The sequence below is a fragment of the Sorex fumeus genome, unplaced genomic scaffold, assembly GCF_029834395.1.
Source record: "Sorex fumeus unplaced genomic scaffold, SorFum_2.1 ptg000037l, whole genome shotgun sequence".
Lineage (NCBI taxonomy): Eukaryota > Metazoa > Chordata > Mammalia > Eulipotyphla > Soricidae > Sorex > Sorex fumeus.
In genome coordinates, this window is record NW_026606094.1 from 45,963,038 (window position 1) to 45,986,219 (window position 23,182).

Consider the following 23,182-nt stretch of genomic DNA (forward strand, 5'->3'; position numbering starts at 1 on the left):
GACTTTATGAGTCACACCCAGCAATGCTCAGGGGGTTACTCCGCTCTGCACTCAGGAATTACTCCAGGCAGTGCTCAGGGGACCATATGGGATGCCGGGGATTTGAACCCAGGTCAAACTCATGCAGGCAGACGCCCTTCCTGCTGTGCTATCTTTCTGGCCCCCTTACTCCAAAATTCTTAAGTCCTGAATCAATGCAAAAGTAGCTGGCATCAGCTCGATTTCCCTAGAAACCATATAACACAAAGTTTGTCTCAAGATTCCATGAATCATTCTGAGTCTTGTAGCAGCATGACTACATTTCATCTGTCCTGGGGCAGACACTCTCTGAAGAGATATTACTCTTTCCAAATCTGAATAATTTGCTGACTGAGGGATGGGTGGTTTGCTATTTAATAAAGGCAACTGAAGAGTCGTGAATAGTAGTGACTGATTGCTGATGAGCTAATCAAAATGTCAAGGGATACAAATAATAAATAATAAGTTACTTCAACCTACTATCTAAGTATGCAAATAGCAGGATATGCCAAATGAAATTTAATCTGATTAATACTCACCTTTGAACTCCACAGTTAAGTCTTTCTCTGTCCAGAGTCATCTGTCTTTTTCACATTTTATTAAAAGGAGACATGGACTTTGTTTCCACAAACTGAATATACAGTACATGTCCCCTACAACTTCTTATCCCTTCACTCATCACTCCCATAACTGTGCCTTAAATATTTTCTGTTCTTTTCTTTTAGACAATTACCCATAATAATTTAAAAATTACCTCTTCCGGGGCCAGAGAGATAGTACAGAGCATAGAGAACTTGTCTTGCACACAAGGAAGGACTTGGGCTTGATCCCTGGCACACCATATTGTCCCCTGGGCCCCAGGAGTGAAACCTGAGAGCAGGGCCAGAAATAAGCGCTGAAGACCACCAGATGTGGCCCAAATACAAAATAAAACAAAAGCATGCTTGTATTAAAACACTGTTTTCATTTTTTTTCTAAAACATGTTAGCTGGCATTATCAGTCACTACCATTCTTTAAGTACAATGTGTGAGGCACTACATTGACGGTACGGAGTATATTAACTGAATTTTATATCACATGAAGAAGGTAGGATTAGTTCCTTTTTACTTAGGGAATAATATAACTTACCCCAGGTTATATATTTAGTAACTGGAAAAGCTGGATTTTGAACTGACTTCTCTGCTAAATGCAGTCTTTGTCATCTATTTATTAATAATGCTTAAATGGTTGAACAGGAGAGCAATTTGTAAGCTATAGTTTTATGCAATTTAAGATATTATTATTACTGGTATGTCATGTTCAACTTACTTTTTATTAGAGAAAATAATTTTCTTCAGACTGCTGGATAGTAAAAATTGAGGAAATGGCAATGGAAATTAATCACATGTATTATAAGCACATATACTTTCACACACATAATTCAATAAAAACAAAAGTGAAAAAGCAAGTTGGAACCAATTTGGGGAGAAAATGTTTTGCTACGGAGGACTGTTCAGTCCAAGCTGAACAGTACCAGGAAAAAGTATTATTAAAGAGAAGTGTCAAAGCAAGACTTAAAAAAAAAAGAACATAATAAAACGACTTCAATTTTTGTTAAAACTGAAAAACCTATCCATTCAGAATATAGTAATTATTCAATATAATTAAAATTATTAGATTTTCACAATTTTGACACACACTAAGTAACATAGTAGAATTTAGAATAAATTAGAATTGTAGAGTACAGAGAGGTGGTACTTAGCAACAGAATCTTTGGTGACAGAATGTCCAGGTTTAAAGTGTGGTTTCTGTCCATTGGGAAAGTTACTCAATGTCTCTGTACCTCAGTTCCTTATCTAATAGAATCATAATAGTGGAGACTGGCATTGCATAAATACACTGTAAGAATGAAACAAGCTAATACGTTGAAAATCTCTGTAAGAATGCCCAGAACACGATGATGATCATGATAAAATATGAGATGCTATTATATTGATTCTTTAATATAAATTGTAGGTTTTTAAAAATGTAATTAAAACATGTTCAAATTTTAAAATGTTACTACAATTGTCATTACAGCACTCTTCTTTCTTTAAAATTAAAAGTCATGTGAAAAAATGATTAACTTCCTAAGGCACAGTGGAAGTTGCCTATGAGCAGAGCCCAGGGGCTCCAACTATTCTAAACAGCACATACTTCCTAGAGGACTTAAAATATGAGATTTTTGCAAATTTTTATTCCCAGAACTGCACGCAGGATAAAAAGATGTAGATGTTCCCTTCTGAGGAAATACAGGTCTAATAAACTAACTCTACTGCTACTCATACTCGCAGACTTTTAGGCTTTTATTCTAAAGAAATAGTACAACTAAAGTATGGGCACAAGATTCCATTTTGACTTACATGTGAAATAAAAATTAGAAGGTAAATTAAATATCCAACCAAAGAAAAAATGTTTTTCATGTTTTCATTTCTTTGTGCAAAGAGTCCAATTAAGGCATATATACTGGGAACATAAATTTGGGCATCCACTATCTAAAAATGGTGTCTGCCTTATCTCTCAGGAATATTAGATGAATTAGGAGCACCAATAAACCTTTAGCAAACAAATAGATAATATCAACAGTGCCACTATAATATAATGCTCTCATCTGTTGGACTGTTTTTAAATTAATACGAAGCACAGTACAAAATGATATATAAACTATCTGAAATCCAGTACAATAGTGCAATATGGTGGGAAAGGATTAAAAGGCAAAGGTTTAGAGCCTGTAGAAACTATGTTTTTCAAACTGCAGGAAAAATTTTGTTCAAAACAAAAATATATAATGATGTTTACAAGGTCTTTTCAACTAAAAAACACAATAATAAAAGTGCTCTCATTTACTTTAAATTTTTATTATATTTATTATAGGAATCATTCTCATTCTAATATAGTAAAATAGTCTAACCAGGCAGCAAAAAATACAAAATTTCTTTCATGTAACTATAGTTATCCTTGCAGTGCCTTTGCCTAAAATATCCACCTTTTGCATTTTTTCACATTCTAAGCATATGCAAACATTTTGTATATAAGCATTAAAAAAAAGTTACTTTTATGTAATGGGATCACATTTTTTTTCAAATCCCATATATCTATAACTTGTTTATGTGATACTAATTTGTAAATTAAAGTTGAACAGCTTTATAATTAATAAATTTATAATCAAAACTTATTTAAAACCACCTTGAACTCACACTATCCAAAGTAGCAGAATGTATAATTTATCACTTAAAATCTGGTCCTCTTCCAGCATTCCTCATCTTCAGACTACAACTAGAAATCATCCTTAATGTAGCCTCCTGATACTCTACTCCAAATTCACTCCACTACTCATTAACGGTGATTTTTACTCCACAAAATATATTTCTTAACTGCATCTCCCTATCACCACTCTCGTCCAGATCACTCATCTCTGCCCTGACTAAAAGAAGCCTCAATTTGTCTGAGACCATATATTTAATAACCCTCTAACTCTACCTTCACAAAGGAGCCAGAGTGCTTTTTTTGAAATGCAAACACAATCGCATCCTATTTAAACCCTTTTGAAAGACTTCCCATACATTTTAAAGTAAAAATTGCACTCTTTATGACAATCTAACCAGTCTGGAAAAATTTGCACCCTGACATCTTTCTTCCATATCATGCTTCCCCTTCGTCTAGGCTCAACCTCACTGGATTTTTTCCCCAGCATCTTCTATTTGCCGTGCTCTGCCTTCCCTAGGGCTTCTACAAAGCCCTCCTTTTACCTCCAATATACCTTTTTTCTTTACCTTTTCAGCGTTTATTCATCCTTCAGATCTGAGTGTTACCTTGGAGTTCTTTCTTTAATCTTCCCAAACAAGTCCACTACTTAGAAATTCTAACAGTATTTGCAGTACTCATCATAGTTCCAAGGACACATTTATATGTACATTTATTTGAATCATCTTTGATAAATATTTAATAAAGATAATTCAAATAAGAGCATGCAAGTTCCCAATAATTTCAAAGTCCATAATGATTAGATGCATGTATTCCCAAACCTCTAACAAGGAGTCTCAAAGCTAGCCTACTCTTACCCCAACCAGAAATAGAAGAAAATAATCATTCGTTAATATAACCACTTTTTTTAAAGTTTTTCACTATTACTCTTAATACTATACTAAAGAGTCTTAGACTTTTATCTTTGAGGACTTTCATTAGTATTTCTACATGTTAAACTCCTAGAAGTAAAACAGACAAATTTTGATAAGCGTATGTAGCAACCTGTTCTGCTTCTAGTATCAGTCTTTGATTAGAATGAATTCTATAACTACAGAAAATGAAAGCTGTTAAAAGTGCTACATTGATTAACTTCGATTTCATAGGAGAGAAAAAACCAATGTCATTTTATCACACAGCAAGCAAGAAACACCAATTTGCTAGGGAGGAAAGACAAAAACTTTGAGACCAATTTTTTTCTTTTCTTTTGCATTCTAAGATAAAGATGACATCTATGCTTATTGCTAAAGAAAATGGGGATGAAAATATTTCAAGTAACAAATTATAGGAAAATTAACTGTGCTTTCATTTTTCAAATTCGCAGTAAAACCCAAATTTCCATAACAATCAAAGTGGTGCCCAGATGAGTAAGTGAAAAGCTAAAGAATGGGTAAGAATTTACACCAGAGCTGCCTAATTCCTAAACATTTTAAAAATCAGCAGCTTTATCTATCAGAAAACAAAGTCTGCTTTTTATGTCACAACAGATGCTGTGGTGATTTCCATGGTACAGAATGTCGGAAGAGCTACTCGAAAAATCTGATTAATCCAGGGCAATTAAGTAGAAAGACTGTGCGAAAAGATGAATAATAAAATGCACTTATACAGCTACTGCATAATATAGCGTACGGATTCTTTGATGAAGTTACAAAAAGTGTGCCTAAGTGACCCAAGAAAGCAAACAGCACTAAAACACTAATTTATTCAAGAATTTAACATTAATAATTATGCCAGAAACTCATGTTTGAGACTATTATTTCCCAAGATAACTTTAAGTTTTAAATTTAAACACTGAGGATGCTTTATTTCTCCAGCCCAGAAGTAGGAGCAAACATTGCATTCAAGGAATTGCAAGTAGCCGCCTTCGGATCAGGTGAGTGAGTGGTGATAAGCCAGAAACTCATCTCTGAGCCTTTCTCTCGGAAATGTGAGCTCAGCCTAGGAACGGAACGCCTGTGGCATCTTCAATGACCGGGAAGCGGGCCATCACAAGTTGCCCAGTACAATATTACAATCCCACAAAAGCATGCGGCACTTTTATAAAAGAGAAAACAGAAAGCTTTTTCAGCATTAAAAATATACTACACACAGTTGGAGAGTTCTCACTTAACAGTTTGAGTGGAAGGAAAAGTTATGGGTACGGGGGAAGAGGCAAGAATGAAAGAAATAGAAAAAACTGACTAGAAAAAAATAATGACTGAAAAAGGTTTCTTGTTTCTTCACATTTCTCTCCTCAGAATCGCCTTAGTTTTGCAAGGCTCCAAAACATACAAGCAATTTCTGTGGATTCTGTCACATTATAGCTTTATCTATCATGCCTTAGAAATGGAGTCACCTGTGTGTCTACTCCACAAATTAATACTGAGCAATTACATTTTTTTCAAAGTTAGAGCCAGGGTGAGCCAAAGAAACTATCAATGTTCAGAGGGAGAGGAAAGGAAAGTCTGCCCTGAGACTTGATTGTGTTTACAAATTTGCCCCTGAGGCAATCAGAAAATAGGCTAAATTGAAACAGAGAGAAGTACTGGGTCAGAAGGTATTTCTGACAGAGAGATTTTACTTTCTCATGAAAAGCTCAGGATTGCAACTGTATGCAACAGGAGGCTGTTTGAGGGGGGTGTGCAAAAAGGAGAAGTGCCTCCTAGTTCCCCTTGGATTAGAGGCAGCTGGGTTTTAGCAGCCCGGGGCTAAACTGTCCTAGGCCAGCTGTGCTGCAGCTCTTGCTCGCCTAGCTCACACTTCACCCTGAGCACCCCCTCAATCCACAGCCACTCTGTCCTGGGAGCACACGCCCTCGGAACAAGAAACACCAGGAAAATAAACAAATATAGGAAGCAAGTTAAGGTCAGAACACTTTGAGAGGGAGAAAAAAAAAATACCCTTAAAAACCTGAAGTCTCCTCTCAAATTTTCAAGTTTGAAATGCAAAGAGAGGAGAAAGGACTTCCTTAAACTGTTCTGTAGCAACTATTTTCCAGTTGTGGGAAATCAGCCTTCAGCATCCAGGACTATCCCTTCATGATTTTTATTAAGAAACAAAATGTTTTCATGACAAAGTTTTGCTGCCTTACCCTAAATTGTTATTATGGATTTCAAATCAATATTCAGGGTGGTGGTGAAGGTATTTCTGATATTTTGAAAAAAGAGAATAAAGGCATTAGTGTTTTAATTCTCCTTAGTGAACTATTAGAAAGTCGTCAAGTTAAAATCTACCTCTATCTTTCACCCACTAAGGCCAGGTCCTTCTTTTGAAGCAAACAGAAAAGTACATGTCTACTTTTAGTTTTTAAGCTAAACATTTCTAGACCCTCTGAGGATACCTTCTATGACAGGACTGCCAGACTCTATGCTATCCCCATGGACAGTTCTGGAAGTTGTCTAATTTGTCAACATCTCCCTTTAAATGTGACAGCCAGAAATTGACACAATACTACAGATGTGGTTAATTAGAGCAGGGTACTATTAATTTTTGTGACATATGGACACTACACTGTTACCAGAAGCTAAATTTGATTTCTTTGGCAGCCTGGCCATGCTGCTGGTTCATATTAGTCTTCTTTTTCCTCAAAACACTGCCACCATATAGTCACCTCCTTCAGTACATACCAATGGATTATGATGCATTTACTGTTATAAAATATCTTTCGGCTTCAGCATAGCATTGCAGCCCTTTAAACCATGTTACTGCTATATTTGATCATCAATTTGTAACCATTTTCCTCTTCAAGTCATCCATGGATTTAAAAACAAATGTCCACAATCTCCAACTAATCATTAAAAAGTTGAAGAAGAAACAATTCAAGATAAAGCTTGTGATCCTTCACAAGGGACTGTACCCGGACTCAAACGCAGTAGCCCCACACCTGACCAGTGCTGGTTCAGCCTGCCTCACGCTTACAATACAACCCTATTAATTAGTCTCCACATCATCTCACACATAAGAACATCCTGCAGCCTTGAGAAATGTTTCGCTGAAAGCCGAATTTGTTTATCTTTCAAAAGAAAATGCAAACAAACTACATCCAGTTAAATTATAATCATGAAAAAAATAAAAAGCAACAAAGATGAGAAGCAAAGATGAGGCACAAAGATGCATCAATAGAAATGTTTGTTAGTGCCCGACTAGGGATACTGTGTTTTTATTCAGCACTATCTTTATTACAGGGATATTGCTCTGTAAATTTAATATACTGAAAATCTTGCTTAGAGAGAAATGTGTTTGAAGACAGTCATGTGAAACAGCTTTAACAGTATTGAGATTTCTCTAATCCTACCAACCTGAAAATCCTATCAGTAAAAGATTTGAAAAAACTTGTTGATTCTTATATACAACCATTCTTTCTTTTCTTACTATTTCATTGCTGGCTTGCTCTTAATTTTTCTGGAAATCAGAGAGACAGAAGTCAAAACTGGATTGTAGACTCAGATGTTAAGAAAATCCTGGATATCTAGCAAATGTATAGTTTGCCCACCCGTCTGTCAGTCACGTCTGATTCTCTGTCTATAATGGAGATGTTGGAAAGGATTGGTGGGGGGGTCGTGTGGAGGGAGAAATTATCGTGAGAGTATTTCTATAAAACTCTGGACTAAATCAAAGTTCCAGCCAAAGAGTCTAACAGAGACATAAATAAACATCATCTAGTCACCTAGAGTTCTTTTTCACACTAAGAGTAAAAAATGAGATGAGCGAAAGAATTTTCAGTTAAGTATTCAGAACAAAATGAAGGCTGCGGTCTAAGAAAAGGTCAGTGAAAGTAAGCACAATTAGTTTTATAAAAAGGGAAAGAAAGAAAGAAAAAAAGAAAGAAAGAAAGAAAGAGAAAGAGAGAAGGAAAGGAAGAAAGAAAGAAAGAAAGAAAGAGAGAAAGAGAGAAGGAAAAAAGAAAAGAAAGAAGAAAAGAAAAAGAAGGAAGGAAGGAAGGAAGGAAGGAAGGAAGGAAGGAAGGAAGGAAGGAAGAAGGAAGGTTGGTTAGTAGAAATTACTAGTTATTTTGGAGAAAACGTGATCCACAAGTGCAGCATTTATTAGAATCTCAGACAATCTATCTGAGAATTTTTTTTAATAAATTGTAATTTCTTCTCTATATGTTGGTTAGGGCAGAATTTTCACCAGGGAAAAGCCAGTGTTAAAAATTGGATAAAAGTTAACCTTATCTCTTTAAGGTTCTCTCTCACCAGTTTTCTCTAGTGCGGGCTCTTGCTATTTTCAATGTCTATTAGAAAAGTGACCATTACATTTTGCTTAGAAATATAATTTCCAACCATACTAGAAGTCAAACTAAATATATTAATCAATAGCACTTACATTCATGTCAAACTGTTATTTTTTAAATGACTAACATGATAAAATACTAACTCCAATTAGTATTTGACAATAGAAAATTTTACTTTGCTTAGAAATTTAACTAGAAGTTAAGTCAAATACACGGGTAAATCAGCAGAACAGGCTCATAAAGTCACAACATGTTATCATTAAAGAGATAAAATCTCCAGTTAGAAAGTTCAATTATTCCACAACTGAAAATCTGACTTTGCTTAGAAATTTCTCCTACCACATTAAAAATTAAGCCAAACACATGTGGGAAAACCAGAAAGTTCATAGATCCTCAGAAAATTGTTTAAAAAATAAATAAAATGCCCAACTAGAAATTCCAGTTATTATTTGACAGGCAAAACTTCTACTTCTTTGAAAAACAATTTCTCAATATCCTAAAAATTAATCTAAATACATGAAGTCAGTCAGCTTCTTCATAAGACATATCAAACTGTCATAAAATAGGAAATGGTTTAAGCAGAAAGTCATTATTATCTAGAAAATGAAAAATCTCACATTGTTTTGAAATATATTTTTTCTACCACACTGAAAGTTAAAAATAGATGCTAAATCAACAGTTTCATAGATTCAAAGCAAATTCTCATTAAAATGATGAACATGTCCAAATACCCAATTATTATATGATAAAATAAATAATGTACATTTCTAATTTCTTTTGCTTTGTAGCTAATCTTTTGCTAAATGGGTGAATAAATTCAACAATGGGAACAAATAACTGAGAAGAAACAAAATTCACTCAAAGTACTAAATGTCAGAAAGTGTTTAAAATTAGTCTCTTAAATTCTAAGCGTTGGTTTAGCATGTTACATTGTTGTTTAGATAACATTAACATATTAATATACTTCTGCTTTAACATAATTTTTGTTATTTTGATCCTTGAAAGTTTTGACTACTTTCTATACTTTTCACAGAAGATTATGTTCTAAGTGAAAATTTTTTACCTAGTTAAAGAATAAGCAAAAAGGAAATACACCAAAAAATTAACTATTTCACTTAGAACAGTAAGTCAGAAAATATCATCAATCCTCTAGTTTTAAATATTTATGCACTAAGGTTTTAAGGCTTTTCACTTAAAATTTTAATTAGAAAAAGTAATCAATATTGTTTTATTTGAGACAATAATATTGCAAATTTAATGTGATGTGACATATAGGAGTTTCTTGGAAGGAAAAATAACAGAAGGACCTTGATTTGTTTCTATATTTAGTTTTCAGAAATTATATACATGTAAGTTTATAAAGGCATATAAATTTCTTTGCTACATACATAGAAAGGTTCTGAAAAAGCAGACTCCGCAACGTTTACTAGAGTTACCTCAAAACAAATAGACTGCTGAGGATGGTAATTTTCTTCATTTTTCCCCCCAGTTTTCTGGAGTTTAGCCCCGTCCTGAATTTTGTAGTGACTCAATTACTTTTATTGTGATAAACGCAATATAAAACTGTTTATTTACCCAAAGAATCCTACTTAACAGTTTGAAATTTGTCAAGAACCAAGTTGGTTTAAACGTGATCAAACCTTAAAAGTCCTACAGTACATTTTTAACATTGAATTTTCCCTACCAACTTTATTGGTTTTTAATGTGACTTTTTGAAAAAATGAATGTCTATCAGTTAACAACTCAGAAAAGTAAATTTCCAGGATCAGAAAAGATGCTAAGTATCAGAGTCTGTCGGATAACCAGAACAGACGTTAACAAGCATGGGAAACCCTGAAATTATTCAGAAAAGGATGAAGAATCTAACTAAAAGATACTTTCAAAAAGTGTAATCTCAAAAAGTATAATTGTGTTCACCCAACTTCTCAGAAAACAAAATATCTTTCATTGTTGGAAATCTGCATCTCATATTTCTGACCCCAACTTTTATTTTTTTTTTTGATAAGAAGTAAAATCTCTGTAAATGTGGCAGTTTGTTTATTCCTAGAAAGACTTAAGTGGGATCCCTGCCTCCTTGTCATCCACAATGGGCCAAATTATTATTTATCATTAAGAATAAAACACTCTACAGCACTGTTATTAAAATATGCCCAGTTTTAGTCTTCAGACACAAACGAGTTTCATCCGTGATTCAGGAATCACACAGTTGTAGGCAATTTGGTTTGCCGTTTAAACTTATTTCACTATGGTTATCAACAGATTGTTAGTTTTCCTCAGCGCCTAGCACTCGGGCGCTAATATGGAAATTAGTGCTAAGGTTTTCTTTGTTACTTGTTTTTGAGCATCCTTCCTCATCAGTATTTGGTCTAGATTTTCATTGCAATTTTCTCTAACGCAAAATATGTATGTTTAGACGCAAAAAAAAAAATAGACAAATATCTGTGGCTGAATCTCGGCAACACACTTGAAAGGATTAAACTTGCGGTTAACCGGGACTGAAAGCACTCATTCACTCTGCAAGATTTCGGGACCGGGTGGTAGAAGATGTAGTTTTGCAGGGAAAGCGAGGTCTCTGCGTAAACCTCGCAATCACCACCAAAAAGGCCTTAACTGGGAGCCAGCGAAGCCCGCCATCCACAGCTGTTTCTGATTGTCTGTTTTTTGAAAAATCCAGCTCTTGGTGGGGCAAACGGTGCTGTTTGCAGCGTCGCTGGCATTCAGCCGGGGTTCAACCCTGACCCGAATACCCGGTTTAGCTCCCAGAGTTTCAAGATTCCATGTCTCAGCTCCATAACACGTAAGAAAAACAGGGTTTCGACTGCCCAGAGAGGCGGTTTGGAGGAGGGTGGAATTGAGTGTTCCATGAACAATTTACTGTTCTCCCTGATCGTTCTCAAGGAAAAGAGTCGTGTTTGTGCAGCGAGAACGCGGCCTCTGTGGCTCTATTCGGCCTTAAACCCCATTTTTAGGAGTAACACTCCCCACAAAATGGTCAACGACACCCCAGTTTCGTGTTCTTGCTCTTTTGTTTGTTGGGGGGGGTTGCAGAAGGCAACTGCAAAGGTCCACCACCGCACCCAAGTGGGGGTGGGGGGGGCAGAGAATGGGGCGAACGAAAACTGGAGAGGAGATTTCTGCCTGCTTTGGACAGGGAGGGGCCCGCGGGGGCGCAGAGGGAAAAAAAAGGCCAGGGGTCAAGCCTGAGAAAAGACGCACAGGGTCCAGACAGTGGGGTGCGGGGTGTGCTGGAGGGGGGGGGGGAGCAGTGGGGTCGACGCCAACAAGAGAGGCTGACGCCCAGAAAATGTGTCGAGGTACCCCAAACCCGGGCGAGGGGGATGGGAAGGCAGAGGCCTGTTGGCACCAGGACCTCCCGTCGCGCGCAGAGACACTAACCTGTCAGCAAGAAGGTGCCAGTGGTCGCGGGGCTCATCCTGCGTGTCCCCCGACCCTGTCCCGTCCAAGCAAAAGGGTCTCCCAGCTCCCACCACCGGGGCAATTGCATTCTTGGCCTGGCTAGGCCGTCCGTCCTCGATTCTCCCCACCCCTCCCTTTCTTCTTTCCTCCAGCTCGGCCAGTTCAGCATCAGCATCCTGCACCCCCTTCTTAATCCCATACTCCCTCTAGCGGCGGGCTGGTGCAGCACGCCGGGCGCCCCCACCCCCATCCTCCCCATCCCCCCCCCGCCCCGCCCCCCCCTCCGCCCCCCTAACCCGCGAGGCACGCTGGGATTTGGCGCCCCCTCCTCGCTTCAGCCTATATAAGGCTCCCGATCGGCGCTCCTGGTACACGCGCTTCAACTTCGGTTGGTGTGTGTCGAAGAAACCCGAAGAGCCCTCGGAGAACGGCGGAGAGGGTCCACCGAACCTCGCAGAAAGCTCCGCTGAGCGGGCTCGTAGCCGGAGTCTCTCCGTGCTGCGGAGCACCCAGCGGTGCCCACGCCTGGCACAGGTGTGGGACCCCCGTCCTTCCTGTCTTCGCAGAGGAGTCCTCGCGTGGTGAGTATGCGGTGAGGATGTTTTTCTTCTTAAGAATACATTCATTCCCCCGTCTTAACGGGATCCGGGGAGATGGAGTAGCACCCACGAATGCCTCCACGTAAATCTTGTCACGCCTTCACTGGCAGTGCCCCCAGAACAGAGTGGAGAAACCCAGCCTTCAGGGCTTTGATTTCTAGGTTCCAAGTCCCCCACATTGGCTGTAGACGAATATGAGCTGCGGACAGACATGAGCTGCAGACGGACATGAGCTACAGACCGATTTTGCAATGCGCTCGATAAATGCGCTATGAAGCGCAAAGCGCTGCAAACTAACGGGCGCGTCCATCAAAAAACGATAAGCGCTTTAAATGCGCTACACGCCTGATGGGGCGCTTTAATGCGCCGCGAACTAATAAGCGCTTCAGATGCGCTACGAAGGGGGAAGGCGTTTCGATGGCGCTACACACCGATGGGCGCTTCATTGCGCTACAAACTGGTGGGCGCGTCGATGTGCCGCGAACCTGTGCGAATTGCATCTACACGCGAGCAGCAGCGTGATTTGCACTTAAGGTACAAAATTGGAGCTGCAAAAGATTAGCGCTACCAACCCACAATTAGCACTACAACCGCGCTTCATTGCGCTTAGAGGCACAGCAACTGCAGAGGTACATGAGCTGCAGACCAATTTATGCCTAAAATGCCCTACAATGTAAAAACAGCTGCAGAGGTACATGAGCTGCACTGCTTTTGCGCTACAAACATAATCAGCCCCAGAGGCGTGAGCCGCAGACTTAGACTAGCCTACCTTCTTGCAAGTGGGGAGGGATGGCCCCCACCCTTTGTCTCTAATACACCTTTTCGAATGGTTCCCACTGTGTGGGGAGGGTGGGTGTTTTTGTTTTTTGGGCTTTTTTTGTTTGTTTGTTTTGGCAGGATGGTTCTTTGCATGGTCGTGCTGTTAGACAAAATGGAGCCCCGGGCAAAAATGAGTGCTTAACATTCTGCCCGCACCATTCCTGCTATTGCAGCGGAGTGAAGGGGCGCTGATTTGAGTGCAAAAAGCAATCTTTCGGGTCTTGGCAGAGCGGGCTGCCTCCCTAGCTGCGCTTGAGTGGCGGTGTAGTTGTAGTGGTGGCGCGGATTGGCATCCAGCAACAGTTTGTGGAAGCTGTCGGTTTGCCTTGTGCGGGAGGGAGGGAGGGGTGACTGGATTTGGGGGGTGATGGCTCTCATGCATGAAATGAATCTGGCTGTTGGCGTGTGTGTGTGTGTGGCGGGAGGTGGGGGGAGGCGGGAGGGGGATCCCGGGAGAGGCTTGCAGCGAGTCTCAGACTTTGCCCCGCCCATTCTAGCGGGCTTTCTCCGCAGTATCTGCAGAGAGCCGCCATAGCGCCACCCAGCGCCTACTCCAAGCGCGCCTCCTCAGCAGCGCGCCTCTCCCGCGCGCGCCTCACGAGAGCGCGCCTCCTTCCCCCCCCCCACCCTGGCCCCCCTCCCGCCAGATACTGCCTCCTCTGAGGCGCCTGGCCCAGGCCCCCCCTCCTCCTCCTGATGGAGGCCCGCCTCTTCTGACGTGGCACTCCCTGCCCCCCCCTCTTCTGACGTAATCCTGCAGAAGCCGCCCTCTCACTGAGCGCGCCTCCTCTGAGGCGCCTCTTTCAGATGCCCAACCCCCCGCCCCCTGCCTTTTCTCCAGCCCCTCCTCTGGAGATGTCTCCTCAAGGCCCCCTCCCTTTCCCTGAGCCCCTCCTCTGAGGGGACCCCTCCAGAGCCCCCCTTTCTCTGAGCCTGCCCATGAGGTGGCTCCCCAAGACTCCACCCCACAGCCTCGCTTCTCCACAGCTTGGCTCCTCCCCAAACCCACCTCCGTGGAGCGGGCTTACAGCCCCGCCTCCCTGAACCTGTATGCGCCTGCGCACTGTGAGCCCCCTACCCCTCCCACTCCGCCCCCCCCCCCCCCGCCTGCTTTCACGGTCTGAGCCTGGATGTACAGCCCCGCCCTCCTGCGGTTTCGGTGCTGCACTGATTTTTCGCTTTTTATCCACAAGTGTCTAATACATATGAAAATAAATAAGAACAATTAGAAGCAATTAAATGTGACATATTAAAGCTCTTTCAAAACAAGTGTTCTAATGAATATATAATATATATAAAACTGAATAATATAAATCCCACTAATATAAACTGATGATAGTGGGTTATGAAAGGTGCTTCTAAACTGACATGGCTGGTACCTTAAAGGATAATTAAAAATTAAAAAAAAATTTAGATTCACATTTATGGATTTTGTTGAGACACTTGTGGACCTTTGTGGTGAAAGCTACTGGAATTTGATGCAAAAATGGAACAAATTGAACTGTGTTTCTTGGAAGTTTTAAGTGGTGAATAGGTTGTGGTACATTGCCCTCTATGAGGATGTAGTGCTGTGTCTGTGAAGCTGGCTTTTTTTTTCTTCTAAGAACTCTAGGGGATTAACCTTGACTAATTTGCCTACATATTTATTAATTGTGCATGGCACATGGTAGGCATTCATTAAATATGTGTTAAATGAACCAAACTAATTAGTTTATTTCATGTTTTTTCTTGGTGTCTGCAGGTGTTTTCTGGCTTTTTAATCCTGGTTGTATCCTATGATGCTTTGCTGACCTGCATTATCCAATGCATTTATTGTCTTACTGATCTCATTTAGCAATGCATTTATTGTCTTACTGCTCTCATGTAGCAGTATCTTAGAAAGAAAGTATGTCTTTTAAACTCCAATAATGTAAGCTGTAGTTATACAACAAATAAGTTAATTTTAAAACACTCAAAATAATTACCTTCATTAAAATAAAAAACAAAAACTAATTATTTACGTTTGGGTCAAGTGGATTATTTAATGGTATACATTTACCATTTAAAATTAGTGTAATGTAATTACATTATAAAGTACAGAATTTAAGCTGGCATTATTAAAAATTTATAGGAAACAAATTTATGCCTTAATGCCAGCCATAAGTATAAGTTCCTAAGTAAATATAGAAATTTTGAAACCTGGTTCCATCTGTTATAAACCATGAGCCAGAACTTTAAGGGCATATTTAGGGGCTTTGGCTCAAAATATTTGGACAAATATGTATCAAGTATTTGTCACACTCCACCAATCCTAGCCCCTCCAATCAAATATACAAACTATGAGATGCATAATTACAGCTTTCAGGAAACATGCAATTCTTTTTTAACCACCTTGCTACCCTGACCCCCTACCCTTTGGCTTTTCTATATTTTAGAGATTCAAAATAATGTTAACATGTATTTTAATAAAATTTGCATCTGTATTTAAAATGTAAAACAAACTCTTGCTTAATTGAGTGTCATATTTTAATGTGATGCTTAATATGACGTGGGTTTTGGTTTCTGTTGCCCTTTAGTGTGTTTAGGGAATAGAAATTTATAGAAGTCATTATGAAGAGTCAAAGATAAATCAAAATTCTTTAGACTAGCACTGAAATCTTTCCTGTGTGTAAAGGTGACACCAAGTCCCAGGTGACTTGGCTTTTCAAGTTTCAGGAATGGGGTCTCAACCCTTTTTCCCCAATCCAGCCTCTGATAGGGGATTCTAAATACAGTTCTGTAATTCAAGTCAAGTCACAGTGCTCCTAGTACTACATTATTTGGAACTTAATTTGCTGCTTAAACTTTTTAAAACTTTAGATAAGTTTAAACAGATAAGCCACTGCCTATATCTATCACTTAATGGTTAAACTTCTTTATCTAGGCAGTTACCTCTTTCATACCTAGGGTGCCACAGACCCCAGGGATAGATAACTCTGGGTGGTTTATCTCTTTAGGACTTAAAGTCCTACCCCAGATTACAACCCCAGAAGTAGGAGCCTAAGACCTAAAATTTATGGGTTTCAAACTGTGACTTTATAAGCCTATAGGGCCTGAATTTGACGAATTTGACAGTGCTGGATTTAAAATAAATAAATAAATAAATGTCTTTGGGGAAGGGGTATGTATCCCCCAAGTAATTTAAATGTAAACCTTCTCCTCCCCAGTGTCCTTTACTTTGTTTTACCTATCTACTTAATGCATTTGAATTTTAAACCCTTAATTGATATTTCTGCTTCCCTAAACAATATAGTGATTATTTGCTGATTTGCTAATGTATTGTAATTTCTGTCCTATCATTGCATTTTACAGATACTAAAACCATCAGACATGGGCCTCAGTAAAGGCCCCACCCCAGTGACTGTGATTTCCACGTAGGTGTTAACCTTTCTGACCTGGATCACATTGTGCCAGGCCGTGCTGTGAATGCCTTTTCAGAACTCTTCAAAGTATGACAGAAATGGCACCTGAGTCACCTGACCTGTGCTTATTGTTTTGAATGTCCTATAAATAGTCTTGTTTAAAGTTGAAGATTGTAAACTGACACAAATAAACATTGCATTATTTTGTGCCTTTATATTGTGTCACCCATATAATATCTTTAAGGAGCTGGAAATGAAACAGTTAATACATTGATTCTTATTTTTTTCCCCCTAAAAAGGAACCTTTTATTTTGAGTGTCAATTACTTACTTTAAATCCCAAGTCATTAAAATAAATAGTAAATTGAAACTATTAAAATGAACAGCAGTTGTGTCCCTTAAGGATTCTGCTTGCTGTAAAGCCACACCCTGGAGAGATCATCCCAACAGGGAATGAGGAGGTAGTAGGGTTGAAGCAATTGAAGTACCCAAATAATTGGGGAGAGGGCGAGATTTCATAAAAGTACAGGACTGATAATTTAAGGGTCCTGTTTGATTACCACACCCCTCCCCCATTTTTCTCTTGTACCCTGTTGTTTTAAATACGTTTTTACATAACTTCTCCAAATAACACGTAGTCTTTTTTGTAGTTTAATCTTACATAATTAATTTGATGTTCATTTTTGCTTTGATAAATCAGAGAATAGGTGGAGAGGACTGCAAAATCAACATGTGGAAAAAGGCAGCCTGCTCTGTATATTATGTATTTAAATTGTGAGCCCTTTCCAAAGTTTTCCAAATAAAGAATTGGATGCTCATTAAAAAGTTATTGAAAACTTAAAATACACAACTCTAAAGTTACTTTCAATAATCTAAAACTTACTCTAAGTTATATATTTAACCTTATTTTGAGGAATTATGTCTATGCAGATTCTGTAGATTACTTAAAATCATAAATTAATTGTAAATTAATAATCATAATTCATAAATTTCTGAGAAGAGGAGGATGACATTGAGCTCTGTGGTTTTGATCATTTAGTATGATTTGTGTCAACGTAATCACAATAAGAACATTTATGTTGCCCCTCCTCTCACACCTCCTACCACTCAGCCCGCCCCACCCCCACCTTACTCAGTCACCCTAGAGGTACAACTCTGAACTCTGTCCTGCTCTAATATTTTAAACTTTCAGGTGGGGCATACTAGTCTTGTTTAAAGTTTAAGATTGTAAACTGACACAAATAAAGCCCCGCCTGCATTTGCTTTACTAATAGTTTTTAAAAGCAAATATATTTATATTGTGAGAAATAGCCAAGGTGAAAAATAGCCACGTTTCTATAGTTGTAGACCCTCCCTATTTTAATATCAACCCATTTGCCTAGAAAGTTACTGTTTTCTTTTTAATAATTATATTATTATGTATAATCGCATGCTTACCATGTACTTTACTTAATTAAACCCTCATTATAAAAGGCCTTTATTATTGGGCTTCTTTGAATGTCTCGTTTTATAAACCAGCTCCTCCTTTAAGCCTTCAGTTAAAACTTGACTGCATAATGTAGAGGGACACTGATACACATGTTGTTGCTCAGTGCCATTTCTGTCCCTTTAAGAATTCTCTTTGGGAAAACAAATCATTGCCAGAGAAATCATTTAGACAATTCTGTGGTCTTGTGGTTGTAGTAGTTCTTTTGATAATCAATTGCTTTCTGGATTTGGGTGGTGACAGTTGATGTGAATACTTGCCTTTCCTCCTCTCCCCCCAACCCCATGACTAAATTGTGATTTTATTTCTCATCTCCACTTTTTTTCTCTTTGGCTCCCTAGCAACTGAAATATTTGATGTTTTTCATGTAACTTCATTATGACAAGATACCATGTTGTGGGATTTATTTGAATATCTACTTATACCTTCAAAGTTTCTTGTCCTGTTCTCTGGACTTAAAACTACTTGTTTGGAGGGTTTCAATTTTCTTTCATAGTAAAGTAGCCATGCTGTTCATAAAGTGATATAATGTTGAATCGTAATGAACAGGTGACTAATGAAAATGAAAAGGTGATTTAGACATTCAAAAAAGAGGGTGCTTTTTGTTATCTATTGTCCTAATTGATTAGCTGCTTTTCTCTTTACAGAACTTCTGTTAGCTATCAATGTAAGCACTGCCTTTAGATTTAAGTACTTTAAAACTCATGTATTTAAAGTACTTCAATAGTAGACACTTTAAATACTCATGTATTTAAAGTAGATATTTTAAATACTCATGTATTTAAAGTATTTTGTAAATTCTCTAGATGCTAAGATCTTTGTGTTGTGCTTCTTGGAAAGTACATATTGAATTTATCCTCATTAAGCATGTTTTATCCTCACTTACAGAAACAAAAAGCTTTTGAAAACAAAAAGAAGGAGGGGTGGAAGAGGAGGCCAGGATCCAGGCCTCCACAGGAGCGACCACACCCGTGGGAGGTCCCCTCCCACCTCAGCCGTCAACCTGGGGCCCGACTGCCCTCCTCCTCCTCCTCCACCGCCCCCAAACGATCCCAACAAGCCCTCCTCTTCCTGCAATTCCTCGTCCTCATCTTCCTCATCATCATCCTCCTCACAAAGTGGGCAACGGGCCCAATATTCCAACCTAGATCGTAGACGAGACGATCTCTCTGAGGAGATCAACAACCTAAGAGAGAAGGTCATGAAGCAGTCCGAGGAAAACAACAACCTGCAGAACCAGGTGCAGAAGCTGACAGAGGAGAATACCTCCCTTCGGGAGCAGGTGGAGCCTCCCCCTGAGGAAGAAGAGGAAGATGACATCGAGCTCTGTGGTGCTGCCGCTGCTGCTCCCCCACCCATTCCCCTTGAGGAAGAGTGCCCAGATGACCTTCCAGAGAAGTTTGATGGCAACCCAGACATGCTGGTTCCTTTCATGTCCCAGTGCCAGCTGTTCATGGAAAAGAGCACCCGAGATTTCTCCGTTGATCGGGTCCGTGTCTGCTTTGTGACAAGCATGATGACAGGCCGTGCTGCCCGCTGGGCCTCTGCGAAGCTGGAGCGGTCCCACTACCTGATGCACAACTACCCAGCCTTCATGACCGAAATGAAGCATGTCTTTGAAGACCCGCAGAGACGGGAGGCCGCTAAACGCAAGATCAGACGTCTGCGCCAGGGCATGGGGTCAGTTGTCGATTATTCCAACGCTTTCCAGATGATTGCACAGGATCTGGATTGGAACGAACCCGCTCTGATTGACCAGTACCATGAGGGCCTCAGCGACCATATTCAGGCAGAGCTGTCTCACCTTGAAGTCGCCAAGTCACTGTCTGCGCTGATCGGCCAGTGCATCCACATTGAGAGAAGACTGGCCAGAGCCGCTGCAGCTCGTAAGCCGCGTTCCCCACCTCGAGCACTGGTGTTGCCTAACGTCTCAGGCCACCAGCAGGTTGATCCAACTGAGCCCGTGGGAGGTGCCCGCATGCGACTGACCCAGGAAGAAAAAGAAAGACGAAGAAAGCTGAACCTATGCCTCTACTGTGGGAATGGAGGTCACTACGCCGACAACTGTCCTGCCAAGGCCTCAAAGGCTTCACCGGCGGGAAACTCCCCGGCCCCGCTGTAGAGGGACCTTCAGCGACCGGGCCAGAAATAATAAGGTCCCCACAAGATGATGCCTCAACTCCGCATTTGCAAGTCATGCTCCAGATTCATCTTCCCGGCAGACACACCCTGTTTGTCCGAGCCATGATTGATTCTGGTGCTTCTGGCAACTTCATCGATCACGAATATGTTGCCCAGAATGGAATTCCTCTGAGAGTCAAGGACTGGCCAATACTTGTAGAAGCAATTGATGGACGTCCCATAGCATCAGGCCCAGTTGTCCATGAAACACACGACCTGATTGTTGACCTGGGAGACCACCGCGAGGTGCTGTCATTTGATGTGACCCAGTCTCCCTTCTTCCCAGTTGTCCTGGGGGTGCGCTGGCTGAGCACACATGATCCCAACATCACATGGAGCAGCCGCTCCATCTTCTTTGATTCTGAATATTGCCGATACCACTGCCGAATGTATTCGCCAATACCACCACCACTCCCACCACCAACGCAACCTTCATTTTACTACCCAGTAGACGGATACAGAGTTTACCAGCCAGTGAGGTATTACTATGTCCAGAATGTGTACACTCCAGTAGATGAGCACGTCTACCCAGATCACCGCCTGGTTGATCCCAACATAGAAATGATACCTGGAGCACACAGTATTCCCAGCGGGCACGTGTACTCACTGTCTGAATCTGAAATGGCAGCGCTGCGAGATTTTGTGGCCAGAAATGTGAAAGATGGGCTGATTACTCCAACAATTGCACCTAATGGAGCCCAAGTTCTTCAGGTGAAGAGAGGATGGAAACTGCAGGTTTCTTATGATTGCCGAGCTCCCAACAATTTTACAATCCAGAATCAGTATCCACGGCTCTCAATTCCAAATTTGGATGACCAAGCTCACCTGGCAACATATGCTGAATTTGTACCTCAGATACCTGGATATCAATCATACCCTGCATATGCTACATACCCGACCTACCCAGTAGGATTCGCCTGGTATCCTGTAGGACGAGATGGGCATGGCCGATCACTTTATGTGCCCGTGATGATCACCTGGAATCCTCATTGGTACCGCCAGCCTCCGGTACCCCAGTATCCACCTCCACAGCCACCGCCGCCGCCGCCACCACCACCGCCGCCGCCGTCCTACAGCACTATGTAAACACTTTCCATGTCCTTCAGGATCTCTACCCTCAAAATTGTTTCCTGTTCAGCTTCTCAGCCAGTGACTGTGCTAAACTGGTTTCTGTATCTTTAGGCCAACCTGAGGCAAGTCCTCTCTGAAATGGCTGTAGAAGGTCAGAACCACTCTGGACTGGCATGCATCTTAACAACCAAAAGTCTTTCACCATTTACTGGGAGAAATAGGGTATTTACCAACAAATCCTCTCTCAGTTTTCCACTTGTACTGCCAATCTAACTAAAATCCACGTTTACTTTGCAGAGAATCCCGGAAAGAATGGGTTTTACCTGCCGAATACCATCTGAATCATAGCTGCCAGATTCCTCAATGAGCATTTACAGAGAAGCTAATGTAAATACAGGAAATTCTGTTTTTTTAATGGAGGGAGAGATGAAGAGGAGGAGGAGGAGGACATGACTTTTCTTGCAGTTTCGGTACTCTTACGTAACTGGAGAACCGACGCCTTATGAAGGAAGCCAAAATTATTGGTGCAGTGTGAAATGGCTTCCGTGATCTTTATGCTGCACCCTTTGAAACTTCACCATCTTCAAACTCCACTTTCATGGTTCCGTTAATTCTCAAGGAGCAGCAATTGACCCAGGAGCAGGCAAAACCCCTGCAACAGAAACACCTCAGGCCTGAGAAGGAAGTGCCCTCTCAGACAGACTCTTGCATGTTAAGAGTGTGCCTTCACATCCTGGTGCAAATCACATGTACCCAAGAACTATGGCTTTATCACAACACCTTACCATCATCATGCCAGTAATGGCTTCCACAGTGTTCAGCCTGGTAACCAGAGACTATTGGTAGCTCCAGGTGTGATAGATGTTTGTGAAATGTGACCACCTATCATTCATGTATGAGGGCTAATGACTGGCAAATCATTTTGATTTGGGACTCATATCCCATACCCAGTTCTTAAAAGAGACTGAACTAATGATACCTCTTTGTCCTGCTTCAGAAAGAATTCTCATGACTGTTGTTAATTGGATGAAAGAATATCACCTCAAGTCTTGGGAGCATCTGACCTTGCCTGCCTCCATGTGCATCTAGGCATTCCATCATCAATCCCCTCACTAAACTGTAGCATTAGGATGCTTAGAGAGGGGAAATGATTTTAGCACCCAGACTCACACTCCTATGTCTGGGAGGGATGTCTCTGAATTTTAAAAATGGGGCACTGGATATGTCACCACGTTTTAAAGGATTGGAGTCCACATATTGTAAAGAGGTACTCTCTAAGGGATGGAGCCAATAATTAACTGCCACTGAATGAAAGGCCTCAGAAATCAATTCAAATGACTCAAAGCCAGGACAACCCAAGAGTTGTATGCTGAAGGCTTTGTGCTCACCTGGGACTGCCTGACTTTCTTTAGCCTGGTCCCTTGCTACTACCTTGAACTTCCTATCTAACCTCTCTCTTTCTGTTTAATTCTTTACTACTGCCACTAATGCTGCTGCACAATTTGTGTCATCTTGCCTGCCTGGTTGCTGAGACTCCGTTTAGCACCTGTGCATGGAGAAGGAAGAGGCAGGTTGCATGGAGCCTATGTTTCAGCATAGTCTTCAATTGCCAAAATACAGTTTGAGCAGTAGAAAGCAACATGGTGTATATTTCAGATTGCCTATCATGAAAAGGAGTACAATGGTGAAGTTTCATCATCTCATCATTATCTTCACATATTCATTATCATCCTCACTT

At 40.5% G+C, this 23,182-nt stretch overlaps 2 protein-coding genes across 9 annotated transcripts in view; one reads left to right on the forward strand and one right to left on the reverse strand.

Annotated features, from left to right (window-relative positions):
* The window catches only part of SGCE (sarcoglycan epsilon), an 86,352-nt gene extending 74,272 nt beyond the window's left edge, over nucleotides 1-12,080 (reverse strand). For 5 of the 8 annotated variants that reach the window (XM_056118057.1, XM_056118056.1, XM_056118054.1 and 2 more), the window contains exon 1: nucleotides 11,889-12,075. In XM_056118057.1, coding sequence (XP_055974032.1) covers nucleotides 11,889-11,997 — 109 coding nt within the window. In that variant the 5' untranslated portion in view covers nucleotides 11,998-12,075. Of the gene's footprint in view, nucleotides 1-11,888 lie in introns of all 8 variants that reach the window. The other 3 variants (XM_056118053.1, XM_056118052.1, XM_056118055.1) reach the window with 2 other exon arrangements.
* A 174-nt stretch (nucleotides 12,081-12,254) lies between these two features.
* PEG10 (paternally expressed 10) lies at nucleotides 12,255-22,362 on the forward strand. Its single transcript, XM_056118068.1, is given in 4 exon segments — nucleotides 12,255-12,501; nucleotides 16,658-16,719; nucleotides 19,081-20,285; nucleotides 20,288-22,362. Coding segments are annotated over 3 exon segments (2,421 nt in total). The 5' UTR covers nucleotides 12,255-12,501; nucleotides 16,658-16,675; the 3' UTR covers nucleotides 21,460-22,362.
* The last annotated feature ends 820 nt before the right edge of the window (nucleotides 22,363-23,182 follow it).